The sequence below is a fragment of the Bufo bufo genome, chromosome 5, assembly GCF_905171765.1.
Source record: "Bufo bufo chromosome 5, aBufBuf1.1, whole genome shotgun sequence".
NCBI classification, from domain to species: domain Eukaryota; kingdom Metazoa; phylum Chordata; class Amphibia; order Anura; family Bufonidae; genus Bufo; species Bufo bufo.
Genome location: NC_053393.1, coordinates 526,631,851 through 526,650,834, shown reverse-complemented (window position 1 = coordinate 526,650,834; position 18,984 = coordinate 526,631,851). Strand labels below are relative to the sequence as shown.

Here is an 18,984-nt window from a genome sequence, read left to right as displayed (position 1 = left end):
GTGCATCCCGTATTTTGCGGAACAGAACAGCCGGCCTCTAATAGAACAGTCCTGTCCTTGTCCGTAAAGCAGACAATATTAGGACATGTTCTATTATTTTGGGGAACAGACATACGGAAACTAAATGCACACGGAGTAACTTCCTTTTTTTGCGGACCCACTGAAATAAATGGTTCCGCATATGGTCCGCAAAAAGGAAAGAAAACGTTCATGTGCACGAGCCCTAAAAGGTGAGAAACTGAAACACAAAGTAAATTAGAAACTTTTATAACTTTTCATTAATAAGGGGATTAAGCTTTAGGTAAAGTGAACAGAAATCATCTTTTCTCTGAGGCAGACCTGGGTGTGCGGAGGACTCCCATATACTCGAGACTCTTTCACTGTCCACTCTAAACAGATTTTATCGTGAATTAGATTTCCCATCAGGCGGTCGAATCACAGACGAAAAACCACTTATCTGTTAACCTCGGGTGACGCTGCCGCTCTTAATTAATCTTTGCTCTGTCTCTTCAATTCCCAAAGCAGTGTCGTGCCAGCGCAGGGAAACTATTCCAGCCGTCTAGTGAAGTGGCCACTTAGCGTGTACCATAAGATTTTTCAGCAATATAGTCGAAATGGATTTTCCAGGACACCGATAGGTCATCAATATCAGATTGTTGGGGGTCCGACTTTCAGCACGCCTGCCAATTAGATATATGAAAGGGGCCTCTTCAAACCGCCCATCTACATGTCATCTACTTAGCAGGGTATTGCAGATCTGTCCTGTTTAAGTTATTATTATTTATTATTATTATTAAAGCGCCATTCATTACATAGCGCTGTACATATAAAAAGGGGCATACATACACAATACAGACAGTTGCACTAAGACGAGTTACAAACTGGTACAGAAGGAGAGAGGGCCCTGCCCGTGAGGTCTTACAATATACATGTTAAAGGGGTTGTCCCACGAAAAATATTCTGCAGCTGTCAAACCAGCCCCTGGATCTGAATACTTTTATAATTGCATGTAATTAAAAATATTGTAGAGCCGCCGAATTATTTAAAAAAATTTAACTGTATAGCGCCACCTGCTGTCTGTTCTTTTTATTATTTCTCTGTCCACCTTGCTGAGGTGGAAGCACATGTTCAGTTCCATCCTTCATCGAGACGTGATGAGGAGAGAACTGCAGCAGAAAGGACACGCCCCCTGAGCTGCCATCTTGAAATAAATTTAGCAGAACAACTGGAGAAATGAATGGGGAGATCTCTGGATCCATGTGAGGTCCAGGGCTGGTTCTAGCTTTGTTGAAAAGAGATCGTCATGTACTAGATGATGTCTGATTTTCAATTTTTACATTAAATCAAGGGATAACCCCTTTTAGAGAACGAAGCTTAAAAATCTTACACCACGGTAGAAGGCGCGCAGGTAGATATATACAGTGAATAGGCTGTAACGCTCGCAGATCGCCAGGAGTGCAGAGTCAAATGATCCAAGAAAAGCTTTAAGCAATAAAATGATCTAATTATTTATGGTTTATGCCCACCTTCACAATAAAAATAAATAAAATAAAAATAAGTATCACTCCAATGCATCTTAAAGGGAATCCTTCACTAGCGACCTCCCTATCCAGCTGTTTGTATAGACACATAGCTGTGGTTCACCTGATTAAAACGCTGCTTTTCTGTTGCTGATCCGAGGCTCCATTCCATAGTTATGATACAATATACTGTGTACAGGGGGCCATAACATACATTTTGTAGGTTAACAAAAAGTAAGGTACATATGGAGTATGACTACAGGATCAGAGTACCTAATATATAACTACTATAATACTGCCTCCTCTGTACAAGAATATAACTACTATAATACTGCTCCCTATGTACAAGAATATAACTACTATAATACTGCCCCCTATGTACAAGGATATAACTACTATAATACTGCCCCTATGTACAAGAATATAACTACTATAATACTGCCCCTATGTACAAGAATATAACTACTATAATACTGCTCCTATGTACAAGAATATAACTACTATAATACTGCTCCTATGTACAAGAATATAACTACTATAATACTGCCTCCAATGTACAAGAATATAACTACTATAATACTGCCTCCAATGTACAAGAATATAACTACTATAATACTGCCTCCAATGTACAAGAATATAACTACTATAATACTGCCTCCAATGTACAAGAATATAACTACTATAATACTGCCTCCTATATACAAGAATATAACTACTATAATACTGCCCCTATGTGCAGGAATATAACTACTATAATACTGCTCCTATGTACAAGAATATAACTACTATAATACTGCTCCTATGTACAAGAATATAACTACTATAATACTGCTCCTATGTACAGGAATATAACTACTATAATACTGCTCCTATGTACAAGAATATAACTACTATAATACTGCCTCCTATGTACAAGAATATAACTACTATAATACTGCTCCCATGTACAAGAATATAACTACTATAATACGGTTTTACGCTGTAATTTTCCACTGATTGTTGGGCGCAGGAATGCAGCGATGTAATAACAGTAGACAGTGAAGTACAAAGAACAGGTCATCACAACCAAACGTTAACTTAAAACACAAAACAAGTGAAGCCGACTCGGTAAACACGGCACACGTATGGACAGATCTTGCATGTAACGTACAAGGCTGATGTTTTACAAGCAGGCGGTGACAGGTGACTCATTAGATTAATTACAAACTTGACGTTAGCTCTGGCAATAATCAGAAGAATTTCAACCGCACGCAGCCTCTATGCCAAGTAATAAAACGTACCTACTGAGCGCCGTCCTGGCTGTCCCTCGACTTAAACCAAGCTGATCCTCGGGGGGCGGCACATGCCAATTACTAAGGGGGAACTCCTACGAGCAACAACGACGGCACAGACACTCTGCCTCCCCCTTAAATCTAAGCCAAATGAGAGCATGTGTGTGGAAGGAGCACCTATCCACTCCTCTGTTCGGCTATTTTCGGAAGTCCCATAGAAATAAATGGAAGGCGTAGCGCGCAAGCGCAACCGCCGTTCCATTCACTACTTCTATGGCACTGAAGAAAATAGTTGAGCCAGCACTGGCTCAAATATTTTCGATAGTCCCATAGAAATGAATAGAGGCCGGCAGCACATGCACGGTGAGCTCTACTTCCCAGAGGTGGGACCCGCACCCATCAGACATTGGTGGCATATGCTAGCGATATACCACCAATGTTTAAAATTTGAATACTAATGACCTATCCTATCTGATCGGTGGGGGTCCGACATCCGGGACCCACGCCGATCAGCTGTTTGAGAAGGTACCAGCACTCCTGTGAACCCCGCGGCCTTCTAGCAGCTCACCAAGCACAGCACCGTACATCATATAGTGGCTGTGCTTGGTATTGCAGCCCAAGCCCATTGATTTGAATGGTACTGATGTGCACCTAGGCCACGTGATTGATGAATGTGGCTGGTGTAGGAAGAGGTCGCAACACTCACTGGAGCACTGTGGCCTCTTTAAACAGCTGACTGGCAGAGGGGCCGGGAGTTGGACCCCGAGCGATCAGATATTAATGACCTATCCTGAGAAGGGGTCATGACTATACAGTCAGGTCCATAAATATTGGGACATCGACACAATTGTAACATTTCTGGCTCTATACACCACCACAATGGATTTGAAATGAAACTAACAAGATGTGCTTTATCTGCAGACTGTCAGCTTTAATTTGAGGGTATTTACATCCAAATCAGGTAAACGGTGCAGGAATTACAGCAGTTTGCATATGTGCCTCCCACTTGTTAAGGAACCAAAAGTAATGGGACAGAATAATAATCATAAATCAAACTTTCACTTTTTAATACTTGGTTGCAAATCCTTTGCAGTCAATTACAGCCTGAAGTCTGGAACGCATAGACATCACCAGACGCTGGGCTTCATCCCTGGTGATGCTCTGCCAGGCCTCTACTGCAACTGTCTTCAGTTCCTGCTTGTTCTTGGGGCATTTTCCCTTCAGTTTTGTCTTCAGCAAGTGAAATGCATGCTCGGTCGGATTCAGGTCAGGTGATTGACTTGGCCATTGCATAACATTCCACTTCTTTCCCTTAAAAAACTCTTTGGTTGCTTTTGCAGTATGCTTTGGGTCATTGTCCATCTGCACTGTGAAGCGCCGTCCAATGAGTTCTGAAGCATTTGGCTGAATATGAGCAGATAATATTGCCCGAAACACTTCAGAATTCATCCTGCTGCTTTTGTCATCAGTCACATCATCAATAAATACAAGAGAACCAGTTCTATTGGCAGCCATACATGCCCACGCCATGACACTACCACCACCATGCTTCACTGATGAGGTGGTATGCTTAGGATCATGAGCAGTTCCTTTCCTTCTCCATACTCTTCTCTTCCCATCCTCTGGTACAAGTTGATCTTGGTCTCATCTGTCCATAGGATGTTGTTCCAGAACTGTGAAGGCTTTTTTAGATGTCGTTTGGGAAACTCTAATCTGGCCTTCCTGTTTGTGAGGCTCACCAATGGTTTACATCTTGTGGTGAACCCTCTGTATTCACTCTGGTGAAGTCTTCTCTTGATTGTTGAATTTGACACACATACACCTACCTCCTGGAGAGTGTTCTTGATCTGGCCAACTATTGTGAAGGGTGTTTTCTTCACCAGGGAAAGAATTCTTCGGTCATCCACCACAGTTGTTTTCCATGGTCTTCCGGGTCTTTTGGTGTTGCTGAGCTCACCGATGCGTTCCTTCTTTTTAAGAATGTTCCAAACAGTTGTTTTGGCCAGGCCTAATGTTTTTGCTATCTCTCTGATGGGTTTGTTTTGTTTTTTCAGCCTAATGATGGCTTGCTTCACTGATAGTGACAGCTCTTTGGATCTCATCTTGAGAGTTGACATCAACAGATTTCAAATGCAAATAGCACACTTGAAATGAACTCTGGACCTTTTATCTGCTCATTGTAATTGGGATAATGAGGGAATAACACACACCTGGCCATGGAACAGCGGAGAAGACAATTGTCCCATTACTTTTGGTTCCTTAACAAGTGGGAGGCACATATGCAAACTGTTGTAATTCCTGCACCGTTCACCTGATTTGGATGTAAATACCCTCAAATTAAAGCTATCAGTCTGCAGGTAAAGGACATCTTGTTCCTTTCATTTCAAATCCATTGCGGTGGTGTATAGAGCCAAAAAGGTTAGAATTGTGTCCATGTCCCAATATTTATGGACCTGACTGTATGAATCCCAGAAAACTCCTTTAACCAACTACCCCATGGAGAAGGGGGGGTTGCAACAAGCACAATATCCTTTAAAAATGATTCATGTCTGCTAACGAATATTCTTCTAAATTCCAATGAGAGGAGCATCAGGTTCTGTGAGATTAGTGAGTAATGGAACGACAGTAAAAACAGATTATACGGTCGCGAGGAATGCGGAGAGAAGCGGACACGTGATCCGTGCTGTACAAGGTAATCATTTACAACAAGTACTTAGCCTAGCTGGTATTTTCTGCATACCTGTACACAAAGGGCAACGCTATTAAAGGACCAGTATACGTACGGTAGTTTGAGGGGAGGTACTGGTTCTGATTGAAGAGAACCAGCAGTGTATGGAGAGTAGTTTTCGGGCAATGCTCCATGAAAAAAAAAAAAAAAAAAAAAGTATGCGAATTAGCTCACGTCTCTTCAATGAGACCCAGTTGCTGGGTATCTTCAGCAAGAACCAGTAACCCCCCCTCCGTGATGTACATGTACGGCATCTGGTCCAGGCAACCGGTACTGGTAAGGGTCACTCTTCCTTTTGGAGGAGTCTCAGGTTTGCCCAGTCCGATGTGTAATACATGTTCCCTGTAGGCAGTGTTTCTCCAGGTAACCATTACTACAGTTCCTGTTTGGGTGACCACCATTCACCTACATGGAGTTACAGGTACAGATGTGGTCACCGGAAGTGAAGGCTCTGTTCACATGCTGCTTTGTATTTGGCTTATTAGCTAGGAAAGCAATAGAATTTTATAGCTGTGGGGTCCCAACCACCCGGTGTGTCCCCTGTGCAGGTAGGATGTACATACACATTCGACATTTTAATTACAAACCTCGCTGTACAGTGCTATGCCTGGACAAGGCCTTAAAGGGGTTGTCTCATCTGAGAAGTTGGTGGCATATAGGGTCCCACCTATTCCCAAAATAAAAGAGAGAGAACTGCGCAAGCACAGCCGCCGTCCATTCGCTTCAATAGGAGTTGTGAGAGCACTGACTGGGCCATCTCCAGCAGTCCCATAGAGGTAAATGGAGAGGTGGCCGTGCTTGTGCAGTGTGCTCTCCATTCACTTATACAGGACTTCCGAAAATAGCCGAGCGCACTTGTCCGTCTATTTTCTGAGTTCCCATAGAGGCGAATGGAGAGTGCACTGCCCATGGACCGTGTTCTGTTGTTTAATTTGGGGGCCCCGTTCTAGAGATAGGTGCAGGTATCAGAGATGGGACACCTCCACCTGACATCGGTGACATATCCTAGTGATGTACCACCAGTGTCACAGATGACACAACCCCTTTAATGACCAGCAAAGTTTTTGTGGTTTTTTTGCCTCTGCATTTCACCAGCCATAACTTTTTTTTTTTTTTTTCACTCATGAGGTCTTGTTTAATGCAGGAGAAATGTTATTATTTGGCATTGTAAATGTATGTACAGTCAGGTCCATAAATATTGGGACATGGACACAATTCTAACATTTTTGGCTCTATACACCACCACAATGGATTTGAAATGAAACGAACAAGATGTGCTTTACCTGCAGACTGTCAGCTTTAATTTGAGGGTATTTACATCCAAATCAGGTGAACGGTGCAGGAATTACAACAGTTTGCATATGTGCCTCCCACTTGTTAAGGGACCAAAAGTAATGGGACATAATAATAATCATAAATCAAACTTTTACTGTTTAATACTTGGTTGCAAATCCTTTGCAGTCAATTACAGCCTGAAGTCTGGAACGCATAGACATCACCAGACGCTGGGTTTTAGAATTGTGCCGATGTCCCAATATTTATGGACCTGACATATACATACATACATATATATATATGAATATGACATACACACACAACTCACAAAAAGTTAAGGATATTTGGCTTGTTGGTGAAATTTCAGAATGAGCCCAAAATGCCCTCTAACCTTTATAGGTGAACTTAATGTGACCTTCTCTAAATTTTTGAATGCACATGTCCAACTGTTCAATGTTTCAGCACTTTGGGGACAACTTGCTGTTCTCTTACAAGGAGCTCAACAGCAAAATTCACAAACAGGTGTTTGATCCATGAATCGCGCAATAAATTTCCTGGTTCAATTAGAATTGGTATTTAAACAGTCCTCCTCATCATGCTGTTCACATTTTGACATCATGAGACCAAGACGACACCTAACAATGTATCAACAGTACCTCGGCATTGCGAGGCTTCAAGCAGGATGTTCTCAGACGGAAGTGGCCACCGAGCTTAGAGTGTCACAGTGTCTCATTATCAGGTTGTAAGAGATACAGAGACACTGGAAGAGTCACAGAAAGGCGGAGACGTGGACGTCCTTTGGCCACATCCCACACTGATGATCGCTTCATTGTAAACAATACCCTGCGGAATCATATGATGAATGCCACACAACTCCAGGCACATTTAAGAGAAGTGAGAGGCACACAAATGTCAAATCTGATGATTCGAAACGGTTTACATCAGTGTGGTCTGCGTGCTGGATGACCTGCAATAGTACCTGACTACACCACCAGGCGTCATCGTCTTGCATGGGCCAGGGAGCAACTACGCTGGACGAGGGACCAGTGGGCCTCAGTGTTGTTCACTGATGAAAGCTGATTCACGCTGAGCAGAAATGATGTCCACCAACGATGTTGGAGACGTCAATGAGAGCGCCATGCATCAGCCACTGTTGTCACCAGACGAGCCTTTGGTGGTGGTGGTGGTGGTGTTACAGTGTGGGCAGGTGTGTCTAGTCAATACAGAACTGCCCTACACTTTGTGAATAGTCCAGTGACAAGCCCATGCTACGTGAATAACATTGTTAATCCACTCATTGTGCCTCTGCATGAACAACACAGGCCTAATTTCATCTTTATGGACGACAATGCGCCAGCTCATCGAGGTCTCATCATTAGGGAGCGGCTGCTGGAGACTGGGGGACCTCAAATGGCGTGGCCTGCATTTTCTTCAGACCTGAATCCCATTGAAAACCTATAGGATCAGCTGAGTCGCCGTGTAGAGGCTCATAACTCTGTACCCCAGAACCTCAATGACCTGAGGGCCGCCCTTCAAGAAGAGTGGGATGCCGTGCCTCAGCAGACAATAAGGTGACTTGTGGACAGTAGGAGACTGACATTTTTGTGGCGGTATACACACCACTGGTGTTGGCTTTTGTTTCAATAAATTACTTGACATGAGGAAATCACCATGGCTGCTTCTACTTAAATGTCCTACTTTCATGATATAATATCACTGGAGCAGAAACTTTTTATGTTTTCCATAAATTTTACCCGAAAGCCAAATATTCCTAACTTTTTGTGAGTAGTATATATAAAATGTCTGTCTGTTCTTTATGCACGGCCAAACGACTGGACCGATCTGCACTATATTTGGCACACAGGTACAGCGGGTGTCTGGGAAGGTTTTAGACTGGGCCTCAGCTCTCTACGACATACAGTTCCTGAGATATTCCCCAAAAATATTATTAGCAAATAAGAGCTCGTAGCTTCACTCATATTCTAACTGCCATTCACACAGTCACGTGACTCTTATTATCCAATAGAAACTCGCAGGCCCTTCACAGTTAGATCAGGTTTCCATAATACCTCAGCCATCTTTTTTCACTGTTAGAGGTCACTGTTAAAGAGGGCGAGGTGCTGTGGATGTCACATTTTAAGGGGGCGTGGTACAGTGTGTGTGGGGGGTCACTCTTAAAGGGGAAGGGCCCTGTACAGGTCAATGTTAAAGAGGACCTTTCACCGATTATTACCCTATGAACTAACTATACAGACATGTAGAGCGGCACCCGGGGATCTCACTGCACTTACTATTATCCCCGGGCGCCGCTCCGTTCTCCTGCTATGTCCTCCGGTATCTCCGCTCACTAAGTTATAGTAGGTGGAGATTTCAGTCACTAAGTTATGGTAGGCGGAGTCTGCCCTTGTTCTGCTCTAGCGCTGGCCAATCGCAGCGCAGAGCTCACAGCCTGAGAGGTTATTTTCTCCCAGGCTGTGAGCTCTGCAATGCGATTGGCCAGCGCTACAGAAGAACAAGGGCAGACTCCGCCTACTATAACTTAGTGAACGGAGATACCGGAGGACATAGCGGGAGAACGGAGCGGCGCCCAGGAATAATAGTAAGTGCAGTGAGATCCCCGGGTGCCGCTCTACATGTCTGTATAGTTAGTTCATAGGGTAATAATCGGTGAAAGGTCCTCTTTAAAGGGGTGGGCCACTGTGCAGGGCACCGTGGGAGGGTTATTGTTAAGGGGGAAAGCCACTGTCACTGTTAAGGGGCGGAATGCTTTGGAGGTCACCAGTGGCGTAACTACTGGGGAAGCAGGGGAAGAAGCTGCTTCGGGGCCCGGGCTGCCAAGGGGGCCCGGCGTCCCGGCAGCATGTGTGACAGTTTATTTTCAAGTTAGTTAAATATGGATTCTTGTCTTAATGTTCAGGGCCCCTTCACAGCAGCACCGGCGGCTGACCAGGCCCCCTCGCTAATGTGATCTAATCTTACTGTCTCCTAAAGTCTTCTGATGTGTCTGGGATTCGAACCCACAACCTCCAATGTATCAGTGTATCAGAGGCAAAGCATTTACCCTCACAGCTATAAAGGCTGCATTACAACTGATTGAAAAAATATGAGACTTCTACTGTTATAGCTGGCTAAGTGTACATCTATACACATGACAGCTGCCGCAACACACCCAGCACTGCTATATCTCTATATGACAGCTGTCCCAGCACACTCAGCTCTGCTATATCTCTATATATAAGCAGCTGTCATGTGTATAGATGTACACTTAGCCAGCTATAACAGTAGAAGTCTCATATTTTTTCAGTCAGGAGCAAGGCATCCAATATGGTCGTGTGGTTAGGTGCTTTGCCTAACCATCCCAGCAGGGTTCGAATCCCAGCAGAAACTTTTCTGAAATACAAGCACTGACTCCATATATGGACATACAGGGCGGGACACAGGAAGAGGCTGCATCGCTGACATGGAGGTAAGTAGAAGTGTTTATTTTTATTTTTTTAATACCCGACTGTTACTGCCATGGGGGGAGCGGGGGGCACTTGATACTGGCACATGGGGGGAGAGGGGGTTGGCACCTGATACTGGCACCTGGGGGGGGGGGGGTTGGGCACCTGATACTGGCACATGGGGGGGGGGGGAAGAGAGGCACCTGATACTGGCACCTGGGGGGAGGAGGGGGGGTTGGCACCTGATACTGGCACATGGGGGGGGAGAGGCACCTGATACTGGCACATGGGGGGGGGAGAGGCACCTGATACTGGCACATGGGGGGGGGGGGGGGAGAGGGGTTGGCACCTGATACTGGCACCTGATACTGGCACATGGGGGGGGGGGGGGGGGAGGCACTTGATACTGGCACTTTTTTTGTGGGGGGAGATGGCACTATGATACTGGGACATGTGGGGGGGGAGGAGAGAGGCACTTGATACTGGCACATGATGGGGGGGGCATCTATGGGGACACTTACTGGCACATTATTGGGGGGCATTATGGGGGACACTAGGCCGGCAGCCTATCAGAGGCCGGACACTGAGGGGCATCTACTGGGGCACTATATATGGGGTATTTTATACTGGTACATTATGGGGGGCACTAGCAGGAAGGGGGGAGAGGAGCACTATGGGGGAATTTACTGGGGGCACTATATAGGGGATTTTTATACTGGGACATTATGGGGGCACTATGGGGACATTAGCTCAACTGGGGGCATTACAAGGGGGTATTTTTGCACTGTCACATTATAAGGAGAATTATTACTACTGGGGGAGGGGGGGGCGCATTATGGTGGGCTTTATTACTCCCCCATGGTATGACCCCCTAGTAGCAGCACCAGCCTCTCCCTGCTCTGCTATCCCTCTGCCCCTTCTCCAAATCCTTATTATGAAATCTTTCTCATTAGGATAAAGCACAACATCAGCTCCACTGAGCCCCGGCCAAAGTGTGGAAGTGGCGTCCGAGATCCCCAAGGGTCAAGTAACTGTAAGTTTTCATGTGAAATATGTTTATGTTATACAGATATAGCATACACTGTGCCACACAATATACAGTATACCGCTACACTGTGCCCCACAATATACAGTATACTGCTACACTGTGCCAAAGGAGTGGGGTTTAAACAGGAGGAGGGAGGTGCGAAGCGCGCTGGAGGGGCCCTTACAAATATTTGCTGTGGGGCCCAGTCACTTCTAGTTACGCCCCTGGAGGTCACTGTTAAGGAGGCAGGCTGCTGTGGGGGACGGCCCCTGCTAAGGGGGGGCTGCTGATGTGGAGGTCACTATAAGGGGTGTGGGCCACTGTGAAAGTCAGTGTTAAGGGTGTGGGGTACTGTGGAGGTCACGTTAAGCCTCATTCACACGTCCGTGCTCAAATCCGTGAGGTGGTGGTCAGTGATTCATCTGTGAAGCTGTCCGTGAAGGATCCGTGTTGGGTCCGTTTTTTTGCTGTCCGTGTGTCATCCGTGTTTCACCGACACTGAACAGCTGAAAAATAATTTTTAAAGCATCTCTTCCTAATGATCCGTGAAACACTGATGCGACACGGATGCCATCCGTGTCTTTCACTGACCTATAGATTGTAAACTAGTGTGGGCAGGGTCCTCTACCCCTCTGTACCAGTCTGTTAAGTTTCTTGTTTACTGTATTTTTTATATTTGTGTAACCCCGGCTGCATGTACAGCCCCATGGAATTAATGGCGCTTTAAAATAAATAGTAATATTAATAATAAAAATCTTTTAAACCACACATACATTAAATAAAATAGTCAAAATATACCCGTGCAAAGCATAGTGATCCTGCTAGAAAAATATATTTTTACTTTTATATTTTAATGACAATTTTTCGAGAGTTATTACATTATTTATAATATTTTTTAAATCCTATTATAGGATTATTGTTTTGTAACTTTAGTTTACTCCTATATGGTATTCGCATACTCCAGTGCTGGTGCGTTGTGCTCTGTGTCACTATGACACAGACTTCGCTAGGTCAACGCTATCGTGCCCTAAGAGCAGCCTTCGGAGGGCCTCAGGGCTGACTGCAGATCGCTCACGATCGCAGGGTGGGGGCTGTCATCCGTGTAAGGCCCACATCTGTAGGTTTGTCCCACAAGTGACAGAACACGTTCTGTTTTACGCATTTCTACTATCATGGGCGTGAAAAAAGTGGCATCAACGCAGCCGGTATCCGTATTTTGCGGACTGCAGGAGGCCTAAGTCAAAGGATTCTTCAGGGTATGTGTGTCCTTCAGAGCAGACCTCATGTACCTGCACCGCGAGCTCAAGTCCTTTTAACAGAAGCCCTCTAATTAAATGAGCAAAGGATACAATTATACAATTTATACGAGCAGGAAATAAATCCTTCCCATGTAATAAGGAGCTAACGAGCCCCCCCGGAATGAAATCACCCAACGTTATTACATAGGAGCCGGCCCGGGTGGGGAAGGGCACAAGTTCAGCACAACACCAGATCAACAAGACATTTATCATTCCCTAATGATCTGTTGTAGACTGTTCGGGAATTAGGACAACACAATTATTATAATAAAGCGCCAGCCTGTAATTAGGGGAGAAAAGACGTCAGCCGACATGCGGCCCTTTAACATTTAAAGTGCACCAGTCATCTATGAACAGCCATTGGGAGAGATTCTGATTTTGCTGAAGTTATCAAGTTATCGTCACTAGTCCACAGGTCAGGGCCCTCTAAGAGCTGAATATGGCACTATGCATGCGCAGTGCAAACTTTACTTAAAGGGGTTGCACAGGATTAGAAAAAAGCATTTGCTTTTTTTTTTTTTTTTTTTAGAAACAGCACCACTCTTGATTATTGGCCACTCCTGGTATTACACCTCATACCCACCTCAATAACTGAGAAAGCCTATAGACAAAAGTGGCGCTGTTTCCAGGTCCATTTATTGGAAGACTAACCACATGGTATACTGACCATTTATATCAAGGTGGCACCAGCTGCAGGACATCACCCCACACAAAGCCAATCCACCAGGTGCCCATTTACAAGTTTTCCATCATTCAATTTATAATACACTGCAGTGAGAATGTTTTAAAGGGGCGGTTCACCTCAAGACTTTTTGGAGGTGCGGGTAAAAGTATGTGTGAGGCTTTGGCGGGGCAATATGTCTCCACTTTGTTAAATCCAAGAATACAGTTTGCATCTGGTGTTGGGTAGCCTGGTGGATTGTCATTAACGTGGGGTTACTGCATAGTACAGATAGTGCTGCCTCCCTGTGCTTCTATCAATGGCTCATGCACAGATAGTGCTGCTTCTATGTCTCTCTTGGTCTATGACGTATGCACAGATAGTGCTGCCACTATGCCTCTCCTGGTCCATGACGTGTGGACAGATAGAAGCAGCACTATGTCTCTCGGTCTATGACCTATGCACAGATAGACCAAGAGAGACAGAGACAGCACTATCTGTGCATAGGTCATAGACCGAGAGACATAGTGCTGCTTCTATCTGTCCACACGTCATGGACCAGGAGAGGCATAGTGGCAGCACTATCTGTGCATACGTCATAGACCAAGAGAGACACAGAGGCAGCACTATCTGTCCACACGTGATAGACCAAGAGAGACAGAGACAGCACTATCACGTGTGGACAGATAGTGCTGCCTCTGTGTCTCTCTTGGTCTATGACGTATGCACAGATAGTGCTGCCACTATGCCTCTCTTGCTATATGACGTGTGCTCAGATAGGGCTGTCTCTATGCCTCTCTTGGTCTATCTGTGCATACGTCATAGACCAAGAGAGGCATAGTGGCAGCACTATCTGAGCACACATCATATAGCAAGAGAGGCAGTGAGGAAGCACTATCTGTGCATACGTCATAGACCAAGAGAGACACAGAGGCAGCACTATCTGTCCACACGTCATAGACCAAGAGAGACAGAGACAGCACTATCTGTGCATATGTCATAGACCGAGAGACATAGTGCTGCTTCTATCTGTCCACACGTCATAGACCAAGAGAGGCATAGAGGCAGCACTAGCTGAGCACACGTCATATAGCAAGAGAGGCAGTGAGGAAGCACTATCTGAGCATACGTCATAGACCAGGAGAGACACAGAGGCAGCACTATCTGTGCATACGTCATAGACCGAGAGACATAGTGCTGCTTCTATCTGTCCACACGTCATAGACCAATAGAGACATGGAGGCAACACTATCTGAGCACACGTCATAGACCAAGAGAGGCATAGAGACAGCACTATGACGTGTGCTCAGATAGTGTTGCCTCCATGACGCTCTTGGTCTATGATGTGTGCTCAGATAGTGTTGCCTCCATGACGCTCTTGGTCTATGATGTGTGCTCAGATAGTGCTGCCTCTATGTCGCTCTTGATTCATTAATTACAGGAATATCGATGGCACTCTTGGAGGGCCCATTTAAAGAGGAATTCTCCCTTAGGGTACATTCACACGACCGTATGTGTTTTGCGGTCCGCAAATTGCAAAGTGAGAGTCTGGTAAAACACTACCGGCATTACTAATTATGTGATTTGATTCATCTACATACTACTATTATGTACATTACCAGCTTATTGTGTATTTTTACCCGTTTCAATGACAACGGGCGCTATAAAGTGGTTTCATTATTTCTTTCTGCATCATTTCTTCCTTTCATCACTATGAACAGCAGCCTGCTCTGTGGTCAGTCGATTACCGCCATCTACTTGCATGTACACAATCGTAACCGACTGACTGCCTAAGCATATTGTGCAAGTATGACCCTTAGCAGCTTCCGTAGTGCCAGATACCAGCATAACACTAGGTAATCTGATGGCTGCACTGGTCATGCGTGCCCCCCCCCCCCACCCCCACTCTTCGTTGTTTGGTGGTGCTGTTGCACGACACTATGGCTGATGTATACGATAAATGTTATGTTCTGCCCTATGAAGGGGGTTGATGCAACCCAAAAAATATGCTGGCTACTTTGTTTATGAAATAGCGCCACACCGGTCCATGGGTTGTGCCTGGTATTGCAGCTCAGCTCCACTGAAGCGATTGAGGTCCCTAAATTTGTGTCTGCGGCACATATCGCCATCAGACACCCACATATCACTCTATAGCCCCCTCCTCTCTCCCCGTGGAGGGCCTTACACCCAGCAGATGGGAGGGGGTGGCTCCAGCCCTGCTACCCGGCCTGTTCCTTATGTGCAGGCTCCGAGCTGCAGACTTTTTTTTTTTTTTTCGTTTTTAGAAGCTGCGATGGATATAAAAAGCTCATGTTAGATTTTTATAGCTTCTATATAAATCTGCTCTATAAGTAGATTTGATGGATGAGGTCAGTGACAATCACAGACAGATTTTCCATCTCTGTGTGTGTCAATAAATGGTGCCCACCTGCCTACCCCCTAGACGGGCATGTATCACTCCCGAGGCATAGACTTTAAGAGATACTGGCAGAGCAAACTCAGCTGATCCTACGCTGGCATCAAATTCCACGAGACACACAAAGCAGCAGGATTTAGATCACTAAAGAATCTGTGGTTCAGGCAAGGCGCAGGGGGCACTGTGATACCAACATCAGTAAATCAGGGCATCATGTAAATGCCCCTACATTGAGGATATTCCCATCTCCTAACAACATGTGCCACCACTGGTTTCCTGAATTAAAGGGCTATACAGAGAGCCTGGGTCCCTTTGGCACTGCTCAGAGATTTCTATCACTGGAAATTTTACTTTTTTCTTTCCCACAAACCCATCTTTATTACTTTCTTCCACTTTCTGCAATTGTATTCAGGTCAGGCGATCTGCTGCGACATAGATTTTAGGGTCCCATTCACACGTCCGCAAATTAAGGCCGCATCAGTTCCGCAATTTTGCGGAACAGGTGCAGGCCTATTCATTTTCAACGGGGCCGGAATGTGCTGTCCGCATCCACATTTGCGGATCAAAACTTCCGTTTCCGAAAAAAAAAAAAAAAATAGAACATGCCCTATTCTTGTCCGCAAAAGGCGGCATTTTCTATGAGAGTGCCGGCGATGTGTGGTCTGCAAAATGCAGAACGCACATTGCCGGTGTCCGTGTTTTGCGGATCCGCAAAACACATACGGACGTGTGAATGGACCCTAACGGTGTAGCAAACCAAATGCATTTAGCTCACTGATCGGGGACTGTCTAAACTGGAAGCAACTGTAGCAAACTCTCAGCTGTGCAAAGTATTAAAGGGGCTGTATGAAAGTAAAAAAAAAAAAACTCATTTCTATTGGCAGTGTATGGTATTGCAAAAAATGATGCTGCGCTGTAATACCAGATACAAAGGTGGCGTTGTTTTTGTAATCTCATGCAACTCCTGGTTGCAGAGGTCTCTGCCGGCTGCGTAGTGGCCATGTCGGCATACTGCATCCCAGCTCCCGTCATCAGCCACTGCACGATGGATTAAGCCCCTGTTTCTAGATACAGGATAGCCCATCTACAGTACAACCCCTTTAAAGAGATGGGCACACTAACCTCACGAGGCGGCTCATCCCATAGCGCGCGGCATAATGCAGCGGCGTGTTATGCTGGTAGGGTTCCCCATAAGAAGTATTGGGATCCAGGGACTCTTTCAGCTGAGGGTTGCTCTCGTAGATTTGATAGGCCAAGTTCTCATCCCCGTTGATCAACGCTTTGCGGAACTTGGTAGTGGCGTTTCCCATTGTGGGCTCGGGACCGGAGCTTCTCTACCCGATTTTCAACCTCTTGTCTGGTTGATCCAATGCATAGTGCCCGCTCTGGAAAAAACAACATAAAAAGCAGAATCAGTAAGGGTCAGTTCACACACACGTCAAATACACATAGAACCTGGAAGATAAAGCCGCACCGAAATATGTGGATTTTTGGTGCGGACTGGATTATACAAAATCTACCGGAAATCGTCAGTTGCCGATTCGCGACCAACAGTTTATTGCGGATTTTATCGCAACCAACCCGTGTTGTCAATTTCAAAACCCGCGCCAGTTATTTTTGGCACGGAAAACGTATGCAGCCCTTAGAAGGGACTGGTCATTCACCGGCCTGGTGCTGCAATTCACTATGAACGTTACCTGCGCAAATCCGAACAGAAAATCCGCAACATGTGAACTAACTGCAAACCTATACTGTGCAGCACTGCAGCTCGCCAACAAGGTTTTTTTTTAAAGAAACATTAACCAACTTCTCATGTGTAAAATCTCTGCCTCGCCAGACTGGGTAACGAGGGCGTCTCTTCGGGCAGTAATTCGGAGGCAAGGTTTACGGATCAAAGCCTTCACGTCATCAGATCCTGATACTTAGAAACCATACATACAGACAGCATTAGAAAGGGATTTTTAGCAAAAAAATAAATAAAAAAATATATAATTTTAAAAAAATCCTCCCCCCAGCCGTCCACACGATGTAAAGGTCACGGATGCAGACAGCGCAGGTCATCAGCTTCAAGTGCTGTCTGAGATTTTTTTTTCCCTATGTCTGGAAATCTTTATTTTTAACAATTCCCACCGACGCTTTGCTCTTGAAGAAACCTTGTGATCTAAATGGCGTCTCGCAGAGGAGAGCGTCAAGGTCCGGCTCCCTCCATTCAGCCCTCGTCAGGTGCATCGGCTTTTTGGATGGATGATTTACGACGGTTAATAAGCTGAGAGAGATCATAGGGACCTTGTAAAAAATAAAAATAAAAAAAATATCACAAAAACAGCGGGACGCGCAATAACACGCTAAAAGGTAAGAATAGCAGAGACAGGTGCCAAAATGAAGAGGGTAATTGGACGGATTTACACCTAATTTACCCCAAATTGCAGCCCAAAGATCTTTACTTCTCAGGGTGAGGCGGTGATTCTCATTAGTTTACAAAAGTAGGACAAGAAACCAGGAGATCTAACATCTCAAAAAAATAAAATTAAATAAATGAACAACAGTACAAAGTCAGAAACGTGTCAGCCATGAGGGGCCGGCAGGAGGGTTCAAGCACCAGACAGCAGCACATTAGGCTGTGCTCACATCTGAGGAGACGTGGAGAACTGGATGACAAAATCAGAGCTCTGCAGAAATATACAAAGAAATTATAGGGGAATTTCCATGTGGGACGCCGCTTGCTGTTTTCTTTTTTTCTGGCTGCATATTTGTCAGGATGCCTCCTTGTGTTCCCTTCTCAGAACGTCCACCTCATGTGTCCAGTGCTGGTGGTCACACACGCTCAGTAGCTGTTCTACTCCATATGTGGCTTAGGAGTCGCTGCTCGGCTATCTGGGACTCCCAGGTGTACATATATCACGTCAGTGTTTCTGGGAGTCCACCGCTTTCACTGTGGCTGACTCAATCTAGGAAGTCAGTGCTATGATGAGGAGGATAACAGTACTTGGGGTTACCCCTGTGTATTAAACTTTTATTTTAAAATTTGTAGAGCTAGGTCTTAAAACCAGGACCTTCTGTATGGGAGACGACACTCTTTTAAGAAGAGAGCCACAGAGCCCACTGGTATTAATAGAAGGGGTTTCTCTCACTAAAAACCTCAGCTGTATTTTTTCCCCATGGCCAGATAACAGTACTTGGGGTTACCCCTGTGTATTTAACTTTGTCTTTTATTTTAAATTGTTAGAGCTAGGTCTTAAACCCAGAGCCTTCTGTATGGGACACACTGTGAGCCACAGAGCCCACTGGTATTAATAGGAGGATTTTCTCTCACTAAAAACCTCAGCTGTATTTTTCCCATGGCCA

At 45.2% G+C, this 18,984-nt stretch overlaps 1 protein-coding gene across 1 annotated transcript in view; it reads right to left on the bottom strand.

The window, feature by feature from the left end:
* The window catches only part of ANKIB1 (ankyrin repeat and IBR domain containing 1), an 87,283-nt gene that overhangs the window by 50,950 nt on the left and 17,349 nt on the right, over window positions 1-18,984 (bottom strand). Inside the window, exon 2 of the mRNA XM_040431154.1 lies at window positions 16,762-17,024. Coding sequence (XP_040287088.1) covers window positions 16,762-16,949 — 188 coding nt within the window. The 5' untranslated portion in view covers window positions 16,950-17,024. The remainder of the gene's footprint in view (window positions 1-16,761; window positions 17,025-18,984) is intronic.